General features: G+C 38.8%; 1 protein-coding gene across 1 annotated transcript in view; it reads right to left on the reverse strand.

The window, feature by feature from the left end:
- The window catches only part of ZZEF1 (zinc finger ZZ-type and EF-hand domain containing 1), a 117,587-nt gene that overhangs the window by 60,749 nt on the left and 37,864 nt on the right, over nucleotides 1-18,974 (reverse strand). Inside the window, 13 exon segments of the mRNA XM_018553354.1 lie at nucleotides 1,043-1,283; nucleotides 2,676-2,809; nucleotides 4,439-4,640; nucleotides 6,180-6,261; nucleotides 6,341-6,510; nucleotides 7,701-7,823; nucleotides 7,903-8,024; nucleotides 8,344-8,503; nucleotides 12,816-12,930; nucleotides 14,067-14,131; nucleotides 14,536-14,538; nucleotides 16,333-16,466; nucleotides 17,142-17,287. Coding sequence (XP_018408856.1) covers nucleotides 1,043-1,283; nucleotides 2,676-2,809; nucleotides 4,439-4,640; nucleotides 6,180-6,261; nucleotides 6,341-6,510; nucleotides 7,701-7,823; nucleotides 7,903-8,024; nucleotides 8,344-8,503; nucleotides 12,816-12,930; nucleotides 14,067-14,131; nucleotides 14,536-14,538; nucleotides 16,333-16,466; nucleotides 17,142-17,287 — 1,697 coding nt within the window.

The following is an 18,974-nucleotide window of genomic DNA, read 5'->3' on the forward strand; positions in this document are numbered from 1 at the left end:
TGTTACAGATTTGTGACTTTCTGTTTGGTCAATCCTGAGTTACTAGGACAGAAAGTGAGGGGAAATCTCTGTAACGGATCCTGAGAAAGCATTCAGAATTAAACAAGGGTTCCAAGTCTTCCTCGCTCCATTCAAAACTAAAAAGAAAATGTTATGATACCATAAGTATATTTATTTGTGTACTTACTTTTGCACATGACTGTATGCGGTTGCTTTATTTAACTAGAATCACAGTTATTGGTCAAGACCTTTGTATCTTGCAGGGTTAAACAAATAAAATTACTATATAGGGTAAGTCCCATGAATAGATGTCTTGGCAAAGTAAAGTTGGGATTTATAGGATGGTGGCTTTGCCATGTGAGCAGAAATAGGTCACCAAGAGTTGGTGAGCATTGTAAATAACTACAAATCACTATCTGTCCCATGATGTACTAAGGAAAGCCGACCACAGAGCTCTACAGAATACAAGAAACATTTACACACTCTCAGAAAGCAAGTAATTTGTGTATAGTTTCCCAGTGTACATAAAGTAAATAGTTCACGATGTATCTTTTTTATAATCCAGTCTGATAACAATGCTTTCAAGCAACCATCATAATGGAAACAACAGAAATGATCAATTAAATTACATTGAAATTCAGAAACCAGGCAATTCAAGGTAGGAGTACATCTAGCAAGTTTTTTTGAGATGCATGTGAATGCGTGTTTCCAGTGATAACAAGAAAAATGGCTCATAATGCAGGCTCCAGCAGTAACATTTCAGAAACTTTTCCTGCCATCAATATATGGCATTCTATTACAGAAAAATGATTTGAGTATCAGGCATGCAAAGTGCCTCTCAAAGGTTGGATCTCTGGGTAAGAAATGTCCATAGTTTCCGCTAAAAAACACAGCCCAAATCCAATATTTCCCTACTATTGACCTTCATGTTACATGGGGTACCTGAAACCAGAGCTGAGAAGCACAGCCCTAATCAATCAACAATACATGTCTAGCATTTGATTATTTATATATTTCAGGAAATAATGATCTTGATAGTTACCATATATTTGTAATTTTCCAAATAACTGTGGTGTAAGGTATATGAGAGCAGCAAAGGTACAATTCACAGCTTGATCAACCGCAGAACCAGCCACTATATCATTCTTTGTCGGCTGTTTTTTAATTGCTTGCACCAGTCCTTTGAAAAGTTCAGAGTTAGGGCCACAGTAATCCTGGGTAGGATCTGAGTTTGCAAAGTCAAGCAGAAAGTTACGACAGTCATCTGTATGAGAGTTCTTAGTCTGGAAATAAAATGATAATGTAAAAAAGCATTTACATAGTACTAGGTTCCAACTCAACACTAATGTTTCAATACTTGTAGTTTTAACAATTAAATCAGTTTTTCATATTCTGAACAGTTTGCTATGTTGTCTATTTATAATGAAAAGCAGTATAAGACTCCACTCACACCTAAGCATCAGTGTTTCAGGCGGTTTTTCAAGCGTTTTTGAGCATTTTTACCCATGTCAACGCACATTTTTAAAGCATTTTTCCAAGCATTTGGTTGCGCGTTTTTCAGTTTGTGCTGTCCTCCATTTTGTCCCCCAGTATTTTTCTGCAGAGGAAGGCTCGCTCTTGGGTGACAAAAACACTCAAAGAACGCATGAAAACGCTTGTTTTCAAGGCAAAATTGCCTTTAAAAACAAGAGCTAGTCATTACTCAATATCCACCTCTCCTCCATTTAGAAAAGCGACAGTATCAGCTGAAAAGCAACCTGAGCATCCAACCAAATAGAAAATGGAGGAGCTGCTGCACCATGGAACATTTTGGCATGGGACAACATGAAAGGTGAGTAAACAAATAACCCTTTAAAAAGCAATTTATACATTATACAATGTTAAAAGTCAATGAACAAAATATTTAGCTTGACCTTTTGTGCAATATGCTCCAATATAAAAAACGTGCTAGGTAAAAGTTGTTTGAGATAATTCAATTTTATCTGTGTTTTAATCAGGTTGCTGTTTTAAGACAGATTAAATTAAAACAAATGATAGGTTTTTATACTGGTCCTAATTTTATTAAAAGTGGGCAGTGTCAAATGAGGTTTTTTCCCAACCCCTTTTAACCACCTTCCGTCCATGGCCGTTTGTGAACGGCCGGACGGACGTCTGCTAGGAGCGGGAGGGCGTCTTAAGAAATGTTCTCTTAAGGTGGCCATACTGGTACAGATTATCTGCAGATGTTCTATGGTCAGATGGAAAAAGTGCAACAGATTCCTCCATCTACACTAAACTGTGTGGATGGAGGAATCTCCCGCTGGGCCAGGCTTCGGTATCTTGCTAGTTCGCCAAGCGGGCTATCAAAATATCTGAACAATCCAATTGGATGCAGGCATTGTTCAGGTATTTTGACAGCCAGCAGGGCTGACTAGCAAGATGCTGAAGCTTGGCCCAGAGGGAGATTCCTCCATCCACACAGTTTAGTGTAGATGGAGGAATCTGTTGCACTTTTTCCATCTGACCATAGAAACTCTGCAGATAATCTATAGGTGTATGGCCAGCTTAAGTTATCAAAAGGTTTGTTTTTTGTTTACTAAAAGGGTAGCTCCCCTTACTTGCACATCAGAAAAGTCCAACAAAATTCCTAAAAATACTATAAATGTTTAAAATCAGAAAAAAAAAATGCTTGATACCTCTGTACAGCCTTCTTTTTTTGTTATCGAGCCAATCTCTGTGTACATCTGATGTCTGAACACAGGTTTCCACAATGGAGAACTAACAACGGATGAGACCTTTGCAGATGGCATTTCAGCGATAGGTCCCAGTTCTAAGGTAAACAGATATGTTAGCAATGTATGCAAGAACAAATAAAGCAAGAAAATATACAAGCCACAGTTCACCAAAGCCTAATCCGTGCATTATTTTCAGTTCTTTGTGCTACTTCCCAATTTAATATTTAGATTTTATTTGCAATTAATAAAATATACTATTGCATGGGTCTGCTGAAATTACCGCATATGTATAAATGATCAATGCTGTGTAGTTTTGAATGTAAAGGATCATTTACAAAGTTTACTAGAATATCATGGAATAAAATATAAATGAAAAATAGCTCGAAGCAAGTCTAAAACCCCCAAAAATTTAGACATGGAATGCTTTTTACATGTCCCTGATATGTATCTAAACACAAAATGCTGGGAGGTTAATTGGCTCCTGTCTAAATTGGCCTGTGTATGTGTGCATATGAGATAGAGGCCTTAGATTGTAAGCACCTTTAGGGCAGGGACTGATGTGAAGGAACAGTATGCAAAAAAGTACGTAAAATGACAACACTATATTAATGGCAGTTATTTATAAATAAACCCAAGGACAACAATATAATATATTGCAGCTTACCAGTTCTTAGATGTGGTTGCTACATTAGTGTTCTCGTTCCAGTTTATTTCCCTATTTTTAACCTGGTAATCTTGCAAATAACACACTTGTGATCCCTGGGTGGCTATGATCACTAGGCTAGATCTGTGAGGGGAGCCATTATTACCACCTAGGCTGGACTTCAAGCATGTCTGCCTATGTTCATCTCATTTACACCGGAGGGGGGTGATGCTATTTGTAGTTTACAGAAAGAATAGTTTGGTTTCAAGTATTGTTTATTAGGGGTACTAGGTACCTTGCTCCAGAACTGTATCTAGTTATATCTAATCTATAGCCCCAACAAAACAGATATCAGAGAATTTAAGAATTGATGCGATTTGTTGCCATGGAAACAACACATTTTTTCTCCACATCTTATTAATGATGTCGTTATTTTCCATTTAGAGGATCGCCATTAAAAAGTGCAGATGCTGCATTTTATATAGGTGCCATTACAAGTTTAAAACCCAGCTCCTGTTTCATGTCACCCTTACTACTGGATGGCATTATTGATCTAAAATTGCAGCTGCAATATTCCAAAACACTGTTACATTCTTACTGTAGTCATGTAAAGTTTAATTCAATTCAATGCAGGTCCGCAGACTTCCAGGCCATGTAAAGCCCAGAGCAACCCAAACCCCTGCTCCCTGATCCAGTGCCAGAGAATGGATGGGGGCTGCCATTGATGGCCTGCTTCTGAGAATGTTAATTGTTCAGCTGTCTCTGGCTTCACTAGTTTGAGTTCCTCACCTAGTACAAACATGCAGTAAATGAGTGTCAAAAAACTATCAGCATTCTTTAGCTCTATTCTTTTTCTGGGTCACTGGCTAAAAAAGTGTCAGAGCACCGATATGAAAGTAGGAAAACGGTCACTTAAAAGAAGAGATCAGCAATGGCAGCCTCCATAATTTTCACTTGATAGATCTAAAATCAGCTACAAAAGAAATCAATTTGAAGATTTGCAGACTCCTAATAGAATAATAGTGCTTTACTTGCAGTGTGCGTGCAAAAGATATGACAGAAAAAAATAAATAAATCTCACCACATGTGGATTTCATGGCCATAGACCTTGATGCCAGACGACCCAATAAACGTGCAACAAGTAGCTGCAAATCAGAGCTCCAAGAAAGGGCAATATCTGGCAGGCCAAATGCTGTCACAGTAAACTTAAAACCCCATTCATTGTTGCTCCCATCTGAGAAGAACAAGAACTGAAGTTGTGGCCCAGCCTTAAAGGTTACTTTCTGCAGAAAAATACAAGAATATGGAATTACAAAATACTATTAGTAAATCTATGGTTCTAAATTTTCTTCAAAACTGATAAGTAGTAGCCCATGTAAACTAAGTTATACAGAAACACACTGCCTGGATGACATGGAGTACATGACATGGTAACCTCAAGCTCAGATGTCCTTGGTTAACATCAGCACCACAGATATTGATGAACGGGGTCTTTGCATGAAAGATTTTTTGAGTCAGCACAAGAATGGAGACACCACACCCCTAAATTGAGTATATACCAACAAGAAAAAGAAGATGGGGCTTTTAAGGTCTCATGAATGGCAGAGGGATTTAATTCAATGATGACACAGAAATCACATTAAATCTAAATAATTAAAAAACCGTTAACTTTTAATATTTAACCAGTTGACATCCGCGGTGTTACTTTAACTGACATTTATTCCGTCATGCAGCGCTGTACTGAAATGAATTTTATACCCTTTTTTGGGGACAGATAGAGCTTTCTTTTGGTGGTATTTATTCACCACTACGGGTTTTATTTTTTTACTATATTAAGGAAAAATTACCGAAATTTTAAAAAAAAAACAGTTACATGATCCATGTACATTCTGTACATGGATCATGTTTTTTTTTATTTAAATATTAAATCACTTTCTGTTGAATATGACTATCCATGAAATTACAAAAATATATTATAAGGAAAATTATGTTTGTAAAAAAGGATATTGTACTGATCATGTGCATACTATGTATCTGTACGAGTTCCAGGGAGGTTCTATGTTGTTTGATATTAGTGGATATATATATGGTTTTATTTATATGGGGTTTGTTTATTTTGGGGTCTGTTTATAAACACTTAGTTCCCTATTAGTCTTTGTCCCTGAAATGAATGAAAAGATAAAGGGGGACATTTTATACTCAACATAAAATATTTCTATTGATAAATAAACCGGGGAGCACAGCTACCGCCTTGACATATTCATTTTATCTTCTGTTCGTTGCTCTTTGGTTCACTTCCTCCCCTGCTGTACTACTAAATGCACAGAGTTGTGAATGGTGAAGCAGTAAAGCTCACCACTGGAAAGTAACTTTCTTTGCAGAGTCCCATTCTCCTATAGGCAAGGCTTATACCATCAGTTCTGTGTGAGTAACTTAAATGACTTAAATCCAACTTAAAATGAAAGATTTTATAGTGATTTTCCCCATCTGATACTTAGCTAAAGGTATAATCCAGGCTGGTACTTGCTTAATGTGTTACATGTACTTGTAATGTCTAGCTTTTAATTGTGAGCTACACTAAAGCTTACAAACAGTTTCCAGCAGGTGTACAGTTTACCAGTAAATGCAAAAGGAAGCCACAGTTAGATAAAACGGATAAAGCCTGATGGCTAGCTTACAACCAAAACACATTTACCCAAAGATCTATCAATGCAGCACATAATAGTCTACTCATCAGACACCGCATCACCCTTGGTGTTTACATCAGGGTATACCAATCTGATATCTTCATCTATCATATTGCTCTTTTCCACATGACTCACCTTTGGCCACTTGTCCGTACCAACTTTGTGGTCGTACCGTGTTTTACCACCTCTGGCGTCTGTAAACTCCAAATAGTCATACCTGAGAAAGAATATGTATACTGAATGATTACAGAGATAATAAATCAGAGACTTAATAAAAAAGTAATGAGGATTAATACCTTTTTTCTGTTTCACATTTGTCATCAAATTCAACCTCAAAGTATGTTGCACCGGGGCAAAGGAAGACAGTTGTGTCCCGACAGTTGTTTTCATAGTTGTGTGGCGACTCCATATTCCAGGTCTGCAAAACCACTGGCTGTTGAACCTGGTTCCAACTTTCCATTTCTACCTATTGAAAAACATGCAAACATTACAGCGTGTGCTGCACATAGTCATCCCTTCAAAATAATTTTTAGAGTTTTCCGTGTTCTAAGGTTTACAGACAAGCTTTATGTAAATAATAGGACTTCTTTTTGCTCAACGTCAGTGACAGCCCGCACCGCTTGACACTAAAATGACTGATAGTCATTTTGGTGTCACCCCCTCTGAAAGGTGTGGCACTTGGTCATGGAGATAAGGCTAGACACTGCCAGATCAACAGTGGGAATAGACCACTTCTGCACAAAATCGCTACTAAATGCTCCAGTAGCGATGTAGAGAAGAGGTCTAATTAAAAATACAACAGTGCTAACAAAAAAATAAGTTAGCCTTAACACATCAGAGGTGTAGAAAAGATGTCTGCCCTCCAAGGACACTACCAAAAACTGAAGCATGCTGGTAGTAGGAGAAGTTATCCTGGGATGGCCAAGAGGTTTTTTGTTTGCCAATGTCCAAACCTCCTGTAGGCAGCTGTATAATCCAAAGGTTAAAGATTTCCTGTGTCTTTCAATGAACAAGAAACAAAATTGTATTAGTACAGGATCACACCTGTGCTGCAAGTAAGGCATTCCATTCATATTGAATAGGCTGCTTACAAACCCGAGCACAGCTAAAACGGCAACAGATACTTTTTCCAAAGCAATGCACAGTAGTGCATTATTGCATGATGCAGCCACAGGTGTGCTGCCTTAGTGCATTGGGGTGCCATTCTAAATGAATGGCACTTCAACACACTTTCTGTTGCATAATTCAGTGCTGAGCAGTACAACACAAAAGTATGACCCTGCCTTGATGTATGTTTGTGTTTTTATGTGCATAGTGCAGCAATATTTTCTAATGCATACGCAGGTTGCATAAGCCAAGTAATTGAGAACAATTCCTCTCATGTGACAAACACCAGAACAGCACTGAAACATAGGAGCAGGAAGAAGATCCTTGGTCCTTTGTAAAGCTTTATCTAGAGTGACTTGGAGCTCTGAGGGTTGTTATTTCCCCATTACTGGTGGCTGAATGGAGCAACAAAGCAGCAAAGGTAAGGAGAATATATGGAGGGGATGGGACAAACAGTTTTCTAGTGCACGGGCAAAGAACAAGTTTGAGTTAAAGAATAAATGCATGTTTGTGTAAAAAGGAAAATATGTAATAAAATACATAAACTACCCTGTTTGCACTTTCTGTAGGATCACCACATAGCTTCTTCAACAACTTGGTTAATCTGCTGAAACTCTGAAGTAATGAACAATGGGGAATGTCAAGAGCACAAAACTCCAGCATGTAGGTCATCTGTTAAAGAAAAATAGTATTTTAGATGATGTGAGTAGATCAGTAAAAAGCAAATACATAAGATTACAACCAGTCTTACCAGCTGACGTGTCGCAATGGCAAATACAGAATCACTCAACTTTTCAGTGATTTCCTTCCCACTACGTTGACTTAGCAGATTCTCCAGAATGTTTTTAGTGTTTAACAGGAAAAGGTCAATATCTAGAAAAACAACGAAATGATTACAAATTTATCTGCAGCATTTTGGAAGATTATCATCATTTAAGGACACAGATTGACAAATGTGATCACCATGTCATAGCTATTATCATGACCATATTATTGGGAATGATTCTAACTGGTTCCCGATAATTAGATGAGACTGCGAACGGTCAGTGACAGCATAGTCTCAAAGATAGGACTGCACACAGGAGCAGCGTTCCTAGCTGTTAAGTGGAATAAAGATGAAGCTTAATATTGTTGCTGAATCGCATCTTAAAACCTTACTGTTTTATAATTAGAAGTTATATCAAAAACTCACAATTAACCAGCAATTCTCTTGCCAATAGCTGGGATGTTGGGTCTTCTCCCTTTAACTGACAAAAGCACCAAGACAGAAGACTGCCTTGCACTGCCCAAAACAATGAATGCAGGATTGTGCCACATTCTCCCTGGGAATCATGTAGAACCAGCATTTTACTCTGCAATAAAAAGAACATAATATTAACAGATCATAGCGTACATTAACATAATTATGTATAATAATAATATTATAATCTAGGGATGCACGGATACTTTTCGAGTACCAGTGCCGATACTTGGCATTTTCATGAGAACTACCAGGGTTGCAGCCTAGACCTGGCTCTGGTGCTCCACCACTGTTCTGAAATCAATAGTCCATATTGTTTTAGAAAAACTGTCACATGACAATAAACAAAAATGTATCAGTACTCATACTTGTAAGTACTTGGGCAAGTATCAGTACTTGTAATGGCAAAACTGGTATCGGTGCATCCCTTTTTTTTTTTATAAAAACAAAATCCTACATTAAAAACAGAGATGTACAAATCTCAGGAGCTCTGTGTGCTCCTTACAAATGACAGCTGCCTCCTAACTTTTGAATTTTTCTCTAGTCTAGTCTTGGAGTTCGAAAAGTATCGGTACATGTACTTGTACCGAGTACAGTACTTGGCATCGATGCATCCCTATACCTTAATGCCGCAAAAAATGTATGCACAAAAAAAGCAGCACAATGTTGATGTTTAATAAAAGCTATAGATTTATAATGACAAAGACTGCAAAATTCAGCTTAAGGAAAATATTAAATGCTAATGCTTACAGTTATAATAAAACAAGACAGTTTTAAAATGAGGAGCTGTTAAAAATTGGATTTTAAACCTTTTATAAAAAAAAACATCAGGGAAAACAGTCATGGTGGATTTTAGGCTCATTTCCTAAGAGGCAAAGCACTAATTACATAAAAACAAAACCTATTCCCAAGCCTCTCTATGCAAACCCCAAACTCCCATCTTTCCAGATTTTTATTAGCTAAGTTAGGATGGCATGGAGAACCTAAGTGAAAGAGGCGTTTAGGGGCTTTTTCTGTCACACTATCACATTTCCACGTGTGACCTGCCCGTGCACTGGCAGTGCCTACTAATCAGTATGCAAATCATGGATCCTGCTCTTTGATTTGCAGCCAAACTACCCTACAGCCACAATTCTGATGCTGATTTTACCATGCGAGTGCTAAATTAGTGGAAAAATTATCAATGAGCTTGCTACTTTAGAAATAAATTTAGCAAGGGCAGCACTCACATTTCTATAGCTAAATGTCCACTTAAGGAAATACTAACATTCTGTTAAAACTGGACTCCGGGGAAAGCTTAAAACTGTCTTTGCAGGAGGGCTCCCTCGTACTGCAAAGGTTAAATATTCATTTTTGTCCAAGGTTGCAAGCCTCAGAAAACAGAGGTGAGCAACCTATGCCCTGTAATAGTACAGGTGTGTGGAATTCGTATCGCCCGGCGCCCGGGACATGTAGTTCCGGGCGCTGGGCAAGTAGTTTTTAGTACTCCAAGAAAATGAGTTTACAGGTGAGACAAAAATCCTGTTTTCTTAATAGTGTAGTACAGGACACAGGATCAGGCCTACATAACAAACAGGTCAAGAGAAGGTACTTTAAAACTGTGAGAGCAGCTTGAAGCAACCTACAACTTAAACTCGCTTCGGATGAGGCCGGAAGATGCACCTAATAAAACGTAACAAATGTGTGATCAGAAGACTGGGTGGTAGCCTTGCAAATTTGGGAAATGGATGCCTAATGCTGAAAAGCCTAGAAAGCGCTAACCAACTGACCTAACAGGAAAGGGTGGAAGCTAGAGGTGCACCGAATTGAAAATTTGAAAACCGAAACGAAACCGAAATAAAAAAAATGTCAGGCCCAAACCGATACCGAAAATGTTTTTTATTTTTCAAATTTTTTTAATATTTTATTTTTTATAAACTTACATTTTTTTATATTTATTTATTCATTTTTTATTAAATATTTTTTTTTACTTTACGTTTAGGGGCTTCGGGGAAATATTAGGGGTCTAAACAGACCCCTGATATTTCCCTTTTAAAATAGAAAAAGAGATTGAGAACACAAAGTCCTCAATGTCTTTTTCTGTGTCCCCTGTTATCAATGAACAGGAATCCTCTTGTGAGTTTTCCTGTTCATTGATAACATGAGTACATTGTTTGTTTACTATAACTACAATTATGAATGAATGGGGGTGACGTAGATCACTCCCATTCATTCATAATTGAGGATATAGTTAACATACCATGTCCTCAATTATGTACGATCGCTGAGTGTGTGTACCTTGCTCTTCTCTCTGACACGCTGTCACAGGAGGCTGATCGAGCGGTGTAGAGAGGAGAGCCCAGCCTCCTGTGACAGCATTGGCTGTCTCCGCCCACACACCGCTCTGCCGGACTGTGATAGGCGGCAGAGCGGTGTGGGAGGAGACGCTGGCTGCTCACAGCGCTCTCCACCGCAGCGCTCGGCCGGTTGTCACTTTCTCTTCTCCCCGCTGGGACATAGAGCAGCGTCCAGCGGGGAGGAAAGAAATCACGGATGCGCCGATGTATCGGCAGGAAAATGGCACTTTCGGCATTATGCCAAAAGTGCCATTTTCGGCCGATATGTTTTGGCGGCCGATATATCGGTGCATTCCTAGTGGAAGCATATCCTTTAGGGCCCAATCACACCTAGGCATAGCAGGAATGGCTGTGTTTGGGGTGCTATTAACTAGTAAACTCATTTGCATTGGTGTGCATTTTGTTTGACCTGCGTTCCTGCTACACCTTGGTGTGAACGGAGCCTAAGGCTTAACGGTCAAATGATGATTTGTCTAAACTACCTGTAAATAGTTGAAAAAGAAGCAGGTTGTCACCAACCAGGACCTTCAGGAATGACAAAGAGAAAAGACAAAGAAATAAAACAAATGGGTGCGGAATTCCAAAATTAAAATAGGGTGACCAGACTGTTCAAGCTACTGGCTGTGACTGAATAATTCACAGCCATCACTCTGCTCATTAACCCATGAGGGACTGGAGCTGCAGCCCACTGGGCTCTTAGTTAGGGCTAAGCCGCAGTAGCTTGCAGTCCTCCCAGCCAGCCAAGTGTGAATGCTAGGGACCAAGCTCCATCCAGATCTTTGCTCTCCGGGTGAGCATATTTCCTAAGGGGTCAAGGACAGGGTTCTACCAGCTAATGGACCCCAGCCCTGGACCTGTATAGCACCTTGCAGCTAACTCAACATGCTGCATTATGTGCCTAGGTGAGTGCCTAATGCAGGACCCACTGCCTGGAGCAACATTAAAAGCCAGAACCACATCATCTTCCTGGCAGGGTCTGGGCACAGTCCCCTAAGGCTCAGCCGAGGAGTCAACCATTCCGAAAAGCTGCAAAAAAGAAATCTTGCTAGTAGAATCTTGAGAAGAAAAAAAAAGAAAAGAAAAAAGGGGTTTGCCTTCTCAGACCAGAGAGAAATCATCTTCTAATGACACTAGCAAAAACTGAGGCTTGCTGGAGTGGCAGGGATATACTGGGCTGCCCAGATTTGCTTGTTCCGTGTTTCATTTGCTGAAGGCAGCTACAAAACTCTAAAGGTGGCCATACACTGTACAACCATCGCAAGACCTTAGTCTTGCGATGGTTGTAAAGGGATTAAAAAAATGTACGATCTGCCTATCTTGGACAGGCAGATCGCACTCTCGATCATCGCAAGCCCGCCCCCCTGAGGGGCGGGCTTCCGATGACCGCAATGCTGAACGGGCAGTGTGCGCGTGCGCACACCGGCCCGTTCAGCATTTGTCTTCCGAGCACCGTTCTAACCAGCCGAGAATCGTACGATTCCCGGCTGGTTTTCGAACATGCTGGTTTGACGGAAGACGTGCGACCGTACAGTAGAAACGGTCGCACGTCTCCGTTCACACTGCTCGATTATCGTACGAAAAAACGATCGCATACGATTATCGTACGACAAAGATCCTGTATCCTGTAATGTACAATTAAGAACAGGAGTTAAGAACAGAAATACTCACCTTATCCCCGCTCCCATGACCTTTTCCATCCAAAGCCCTGGGTTGTGGGCAGACCCTCGACATCTTCACTTATAATGCAGGACTGCTGGTGCTAAAGAGAGGATGCTTTAGGGGACTAGTCACACAGAGATGAGGAGCGAGGGCTAAGGCAACTAAAACTGCATTTAAAAAAGGTACCTAGACAAAAATGAGCATTTAACCCTTGCAATGTGGAGGTTTTGCTAGTTTTTAATTTTTCCTGGAGGAGTTCAGCTTTAATAAAATAATCAATATACACCACTTAGTGGTAGGATCATGCTTGTATATCTGAAAGCCATTTAAATATTATTTTTATTGCTCATCCAAAGCTCAGTTACTCTCCCACCTCAGTGTTATTAAGTGATGGCTATAAATATGTACTGAATATGTACTGAAAGCTACCTCTCTAACGGCCATTGACAGAAGCTTCTCCATGACTGAGGTAACTTGACTGATTTGAAAATCACTGGGAATGGCTGCATCCGGTAGAAATAATAGTCCACATGGGTCCTGTTCACTAAAACAACAGTTAAAAAGTTAAATGCTTTAATATATACAAAGATAGTTTATAAGAGCACTGGGAACATAGTAAAACTGAAATTATGTAGCTTACAATAAGACCCTGTTCACACTTGGCATGCACTTGCCACTCATCAGGTTTGTCGCGGGTCAGCCCATTTATTTCAATGGGCAGTTGCATGTGCGACAAATCAGCAAAGAAGCTGAAATTTTATAAATGTGAGTATTTATAACCGTTTTTATTATTCACATAAAAAAAAGATTTCACACAAGGAGGTGGCGCTTTGTTGCTTTTGACTTCTATGAATCTGATGAGAACCTCAGAGTCTCTTTGACGAGCAGCCTTTCCAAAAGCTGTGGATATTTTACGAGAAGGACTACTCCTGGAGGATTGTGTGATGGTAATCATTAGCGCCAAGAGTAAAATTGACTTTTTCTGTACTATTAGTTGATCTCACAGCAGACACAACCCTCCCTTTACACCATCAGATTCTTGTTACAATTAAGGGGAAAAAACCCCACAAAACTTCAGGTGTATAGTCATATGTGTCTCAGGATGCAGCAGATGTAAAAATATAACACATTACAGTAGATTAGTGAATCTATACTTAATAGTTCAATCTTTCTCTGTGATGTAAGCCAAACCTCAAATTTAGTGAGTTAATTTTGAGATCGCAAGATTAAAAAAAATAAAAATCTATCTATCGATAGATAGATAGATAGATATACAGATGAAACTCGAATAATTAGAATATCGTGCAAAAGTAATTGCAGTAAGTGCTGCAAAAGGGGCCCAAACTAAGTACTGAGTACATATGCATGCTTGTACTTTTCAGTGGTCCGATATTGTTCTATGTACAATCTTTGTTTTATTGATTGCATGTAATCTACTTTTTTGAGGTTGTGGATTTGGGGTTCTTGGGGTTTTCATGAGCTGCAAGCCATAATCATCACAATTATGACAAATCACGGCTTGAATTATCTTGCTTTGCATGTAATGAGTCTATCTCATATATTAGTTTCACTTTTTAAGTTGCATTAGTGAAATAAATGAACTTTGCACGATATTCTAATTATTCGAGTTTCACCTGTATATATATACACACCTGTAGCTCAGATTCAATCAGATCTCACCTGAAATATGTACACAGTGATTGAAAGGTGATAAGAACCGATTGTGGTTGCTTCTCTTCTGTGATCTTTTTCTATAAAACATATAAGCAATGAATCAGGTAAGTGAAGAATATGAAAATAAATACACACACACACACACACACACACACACACACACAGCTTCTAAAGTGCCTAGAAAACCCTTGTAATGTTTCATGTTTTACTGTCAAATATATACTTTTATCTTTTAACAAATATTCTCTTTTCACACTTTCTTTGCTTTACTCTACTCTATGGCAGGGGTGCCCACAATTTTTGGTGTAAAGGTGCCCATACGCTGCTCGATTCTCGTACGAGAATCGGGCGAAATACTACTTTTCAAATGACAAGCTACATGAGATCTGCCACGGAGAAAAAAACCTCAGTCGCTCTCACTCCTGGCTCATCCTCCTGGCTGTCTCTCCTGGCTGTCTCTCCTTGAATAGATCACGTTCTACCTAATGGGCACTCCTGATCTATGGTATACCAGGTATACATGATACAATTGATTTTAATTGAATCACTTCTCTGGAGGAACAAAGACTGTAAGGGTACCAACAAATGTGTCCATTCCTGTACATCCTAAAAATAGATTTAAAAAAACAATTCCCAGAGTAATGCCCAGTTTGCAACAATGACTTCTGATGATCTGGATGGCATTTTCGCTCACTGCAAGAACTAGGTGCTCGTGTAAGTGAATGCAATGTCATTTGAATTTTTTGTCTACTTGGTATTATTATTATTATACAGGATTTATATAACGCCAAAAAGGTATTAGGCAGTGCTTTACAATATAAGGAAGACATTACAAATCACAATACAATTCAAGACAAGCTGGTAAGGAGGGCCCTGCCCATGAGGGCTTGCAATCTAAGAGGGAGGGGCAAGTGATACATGAGGTAGCTGTGTGGGGATGAATTGTTTGAGAGCGTGATGGTTGAGTGGTTAGTTTAGGTGGCATAGGCTTCCCTAAAGACATGAGTCTTAAGGGACCGCCTAAAGGCAGTCAGAGTGGAAGATAGTCGGACAGGTTGGGGTACAGAGTTCCAGAGGATGGGAGAGACTCTGGAGAAGTCCTTTTGGCGAGCATGGGAGGAGTTAATGAGGGAGCTGGAAAGCAGGAGGTCTTTGGAAGAGGGGAGGGGACAGTTAGGGTGATACTTTGAGACAAGGTTTGAGATATAGCCAGGGGCAGAGTTGTGGATGGCGTTGTAAGTGGTTGTTAATATTTTGAATTTTATCCTTTGGGCGATTGACAGAGGGGGGTTGCAGACACTAAGTGATTGGTTAGGTGAATGGGTCTAGCAGCTGCATTCATGATAGACTGAAGGGGGAGGAGCCTGTGTATAGGTAGGCCAATGTGGAGGGAGTTGCAATAGTCAAGACGAGATATAACAAGTGAGTGGATGAGTAATTTTGTGGTTTCCTTGGTGAGGAAGGGGCGTATTGTGGAGATGTTATGAAGTTGAAGGCGGCAGGATTTGGATAGTGATTGGATGTGGGGAAGAAAGGTGAGGTCCGAGTCAAGGATGACACTTAGGACCTTGGCATGGGGGGAGGGTTTGATAGTTGTGTTCTCAATCTCAAGGGACAATTTGGGGGAAGGGAAGGTGCATATACTTGGTATATGTTATGCCAGAATAATGACTCACTAGAAGTTGGTCATTTACACATGTATTCATACAAAAAACTTCTTGACTACACACAAGTTATCTCCATTTCACAAACAAAGTGACTTTCAAAAAGAATTGGCTGCACCAGAGATGAGTAAGGTTTGTCATATGAAGGCAGTAAATACTTCTGAAATTCATTATTTTGTGTTTTTTCAATGCAACTTATTTGAATAACTTTTCACTTCGGCATGAAAGTCTATTTTTGTTGATCAGTGCAAAAAAAAAAAAAAAAAATTGGGAAAAATGTCGAACAACAGGACAAAGTAGTGACATAGAAGCCGGTGGGTGGAATTACAGTGCAGAGATTTGGACCAAGCATCCGGACACACATGGAAGTGGGTCTGATGCAGAAGATGCTTACGGAGCCGTAGACATGCAAGAGAGCATCAGCCTCCCACTGGAACAGTAATAATTCTATCTTTTGCAGCGTGACTTTAAAAAGGGAAAAAAAAAAAAAAAAAATGCGTAAAATGTGCAGTTACCTGTAGTAACAAATGGGAATTTACCTTGTGATCTGCCTTCAGTAAAAATACATGTGCTTGCTTGATACAGAATCAAATAAAACATATTCATACCATTAAGCAGAACAGCCGGTCACGCCTAGCCTGGCGATCAGGGAAAAAAGTAGCAGCTCCATTCAGTAAAGTGTTTGTAATTTCCTCTTTCAGTGCTTTGCAATACAGAGTTGATGTGTCCATATTGTCCATAGCTGAAATAATATAATACAAATTAAGTATAAACAGTGCACAGCCTATGCGATTGGTTCATAAACAGCTGTACAGTTTATAAGAACACCTTAGATATTTACTATCTAAAACCTTTTTAGGGAGTTGTGCGTCTATAGATTTGCACCTCCCAGTGAACCTTAAGACAAAGCTGGATTTTTTGAACATCTGCTCAACACATCTAAAGATGAGCTTTTAGAAATTCTTGACCTTGACTCCTCAGTACCATTCTAAGACAGTCAGAGCTATCTGCCTTAAGTACTGTCAACCCAGAGGTTAAACTTCTAAACATTGGTGTTAATGTATGCCACAGGAATACACTGACTAGTAACTGGTGCATTTGCTCAGCAAAACCAGAACCTTTGCCTTTGGTTTGCTGCCTTTTTGTACACAATGATCTATACAAAATAGAACCTCTATCTAGTTCAGCATGACAAGCAAAAGTCTGTTTCTATCTATTGGAAACCATTATCTAAATGATGATTATATGTTTTATTCTATTGTAATGGATGAACAAATCTCATATTTATAGTATTGTAAATAAGGGTATGAACATGCAGGCTACGGTTACATAGGACAATACGATGCTAAAAATCTATGCTAATGCCAATTAGAATGGATGACAGGTATACTATAAAATGTGATTTATTTATTTTTACCATCACATAAATGTGTGTACAGCTCCTGAGCAGACTGGACTTGGCTCTGATTATCAGAAGCAGAATTCCCTGTTTTCAGTACACTGAAGCAGCTCTGGAGTAATTGAAGCAGGATAGTCTGTGCACAGATGCATTCCTCTCTTTGGCTTCAGAAATAAAAAAGAAATAGAATTCATGTGAATCAATCTAAATAAAGATCCCTGGAAAACATTACATAAATGTGTTTGTCTGAAGGAGATTAATTAGAAATACTAAGAATGCAGAATAAACCAATGGATGTTGCAAGTAATAGGTCCAGAAAAAAATGCACTCAAAGCTGTTCAATCCATTGACTCAAACTCATATTGCAGCGATTTGAATCCCTAGGTTTTTGGTCCCATATTTACACAAGAGGTACAACTATTGATTGAAACTTGTACTATGAAAATATGGGGTCTATATTTCTGACTTCTGAAAATGCTACATTTCACACCAATATTTTTTTCAATTTTTACCCATAACAGGGATGCTAAAAGAAAAGTCAGAGTATTTGATTTGCATTCTTGCCCCATATCAGTGACTCAAACTAACCTAGCTATGAGATCAGCATATCAGCCGAGCAACTATCATTTTCAAAAGGAAAGTTCAGCAATGGCAGCCTCCATATTTTCATACTACAGATGTTTTAGCTCACTGGCTAACAGGACAAATCTCTCAGACATAACACCTTCCTGTAAGAGGTTGGACATAAAGGACTAATTACACCAGTAGGTCCAGAAAATTAACAGTTTCTCTGAACTATTCATTGGAGGATATTAAGACAGAGCCAAAAACTTGTATGTCTTCCTGTTAATTCAAAATGGCATGTAAACATATGGCAATCCCCAAAGATCACATATCAAAGTAAAAGAAGTCTGGAGGTGGTTTCTCACCCTTGGAACTTGAACTACACAGGGTGTAAAAAAATTTTGGTCTAGGAAAGAATATGTAACATTTCCACCAATTCACCTTGGTGGACTAATACAACAGCATGGCAGAGTGGTGAACTCCACTCCCCAGAAGATAAGGAAGGCTTTAACCCCTTCATGACTGAGCTAGTTTTTAGTTTCTGTTCCTAAATGACTGACACACTTTTTACATTTTTGCTGTGTGATTCTTCCACAGCAGCAAGTTTTGATTATTATTATTATTTTTAGAATTTTTTTAATAATAATTATAGTATACAAATATATTTATATATAAACGTTTTATTTTCCTAATTTTTTGTACACTTTTTTTTTTTTACACTTTGTAAAAAAAATAAGTGTAAAAAAAAAATATTTTTTTTTTGTCAGTTTATATCAAGCAATCACTATGACTGCTTAATAAATTAACTTTTTAACATTTTTAGTTATTATCAGGCTGCTCCAAGCTTAGGAACAGCTAATAATAACTTTAGAGACTGATCCTGACAGCATGTCAGAATCAGATCTCACTAAAGGTCTTTGATCGTTCCTAGACGATCAGAAGTGATACAGAAGTGATACATTTCACTCCAGATACATTTTGTATCTAGTGGTTGAAATGTATCATTTAACATCGGGCCAGGCTCTCCAGCTGTCAAAACGAATAGCAGAGAGGTGAGTCACTGCTACCTCTCTGCTATCTTCAGCTGTCAGATACGGGATCGCTATTTAGCGAACCCGTATCTGAATGTAAAGGCTTCATTCTTTCATTAATGAAAGAAAGAAGCTTTTAAAAAAGCTTAACTATTTCATTAATGAATGTCTCAATAGTGAGGCATTAATTAATGACTGGAACTGCTGAGAATCAGCAGTTACCAGCATTACAGAGGCTAATATAACTCGGCACGTA

Source organism: Nanorana parkeri, unplaced genomic scaffold (genome assembly GCF_000935625.1).
Source record: "Nanorana parkeri isolate BGI_ZX_2015 unplaced genomic scaffold, ASM93562v1 scaffold118, whole genome shotgun sequence".
NCBI lineage: Eukaryota > Metazoa > Chordata > Amphibia > Anura > Dicroglossidae > Nanorana > Nanorana parkeri.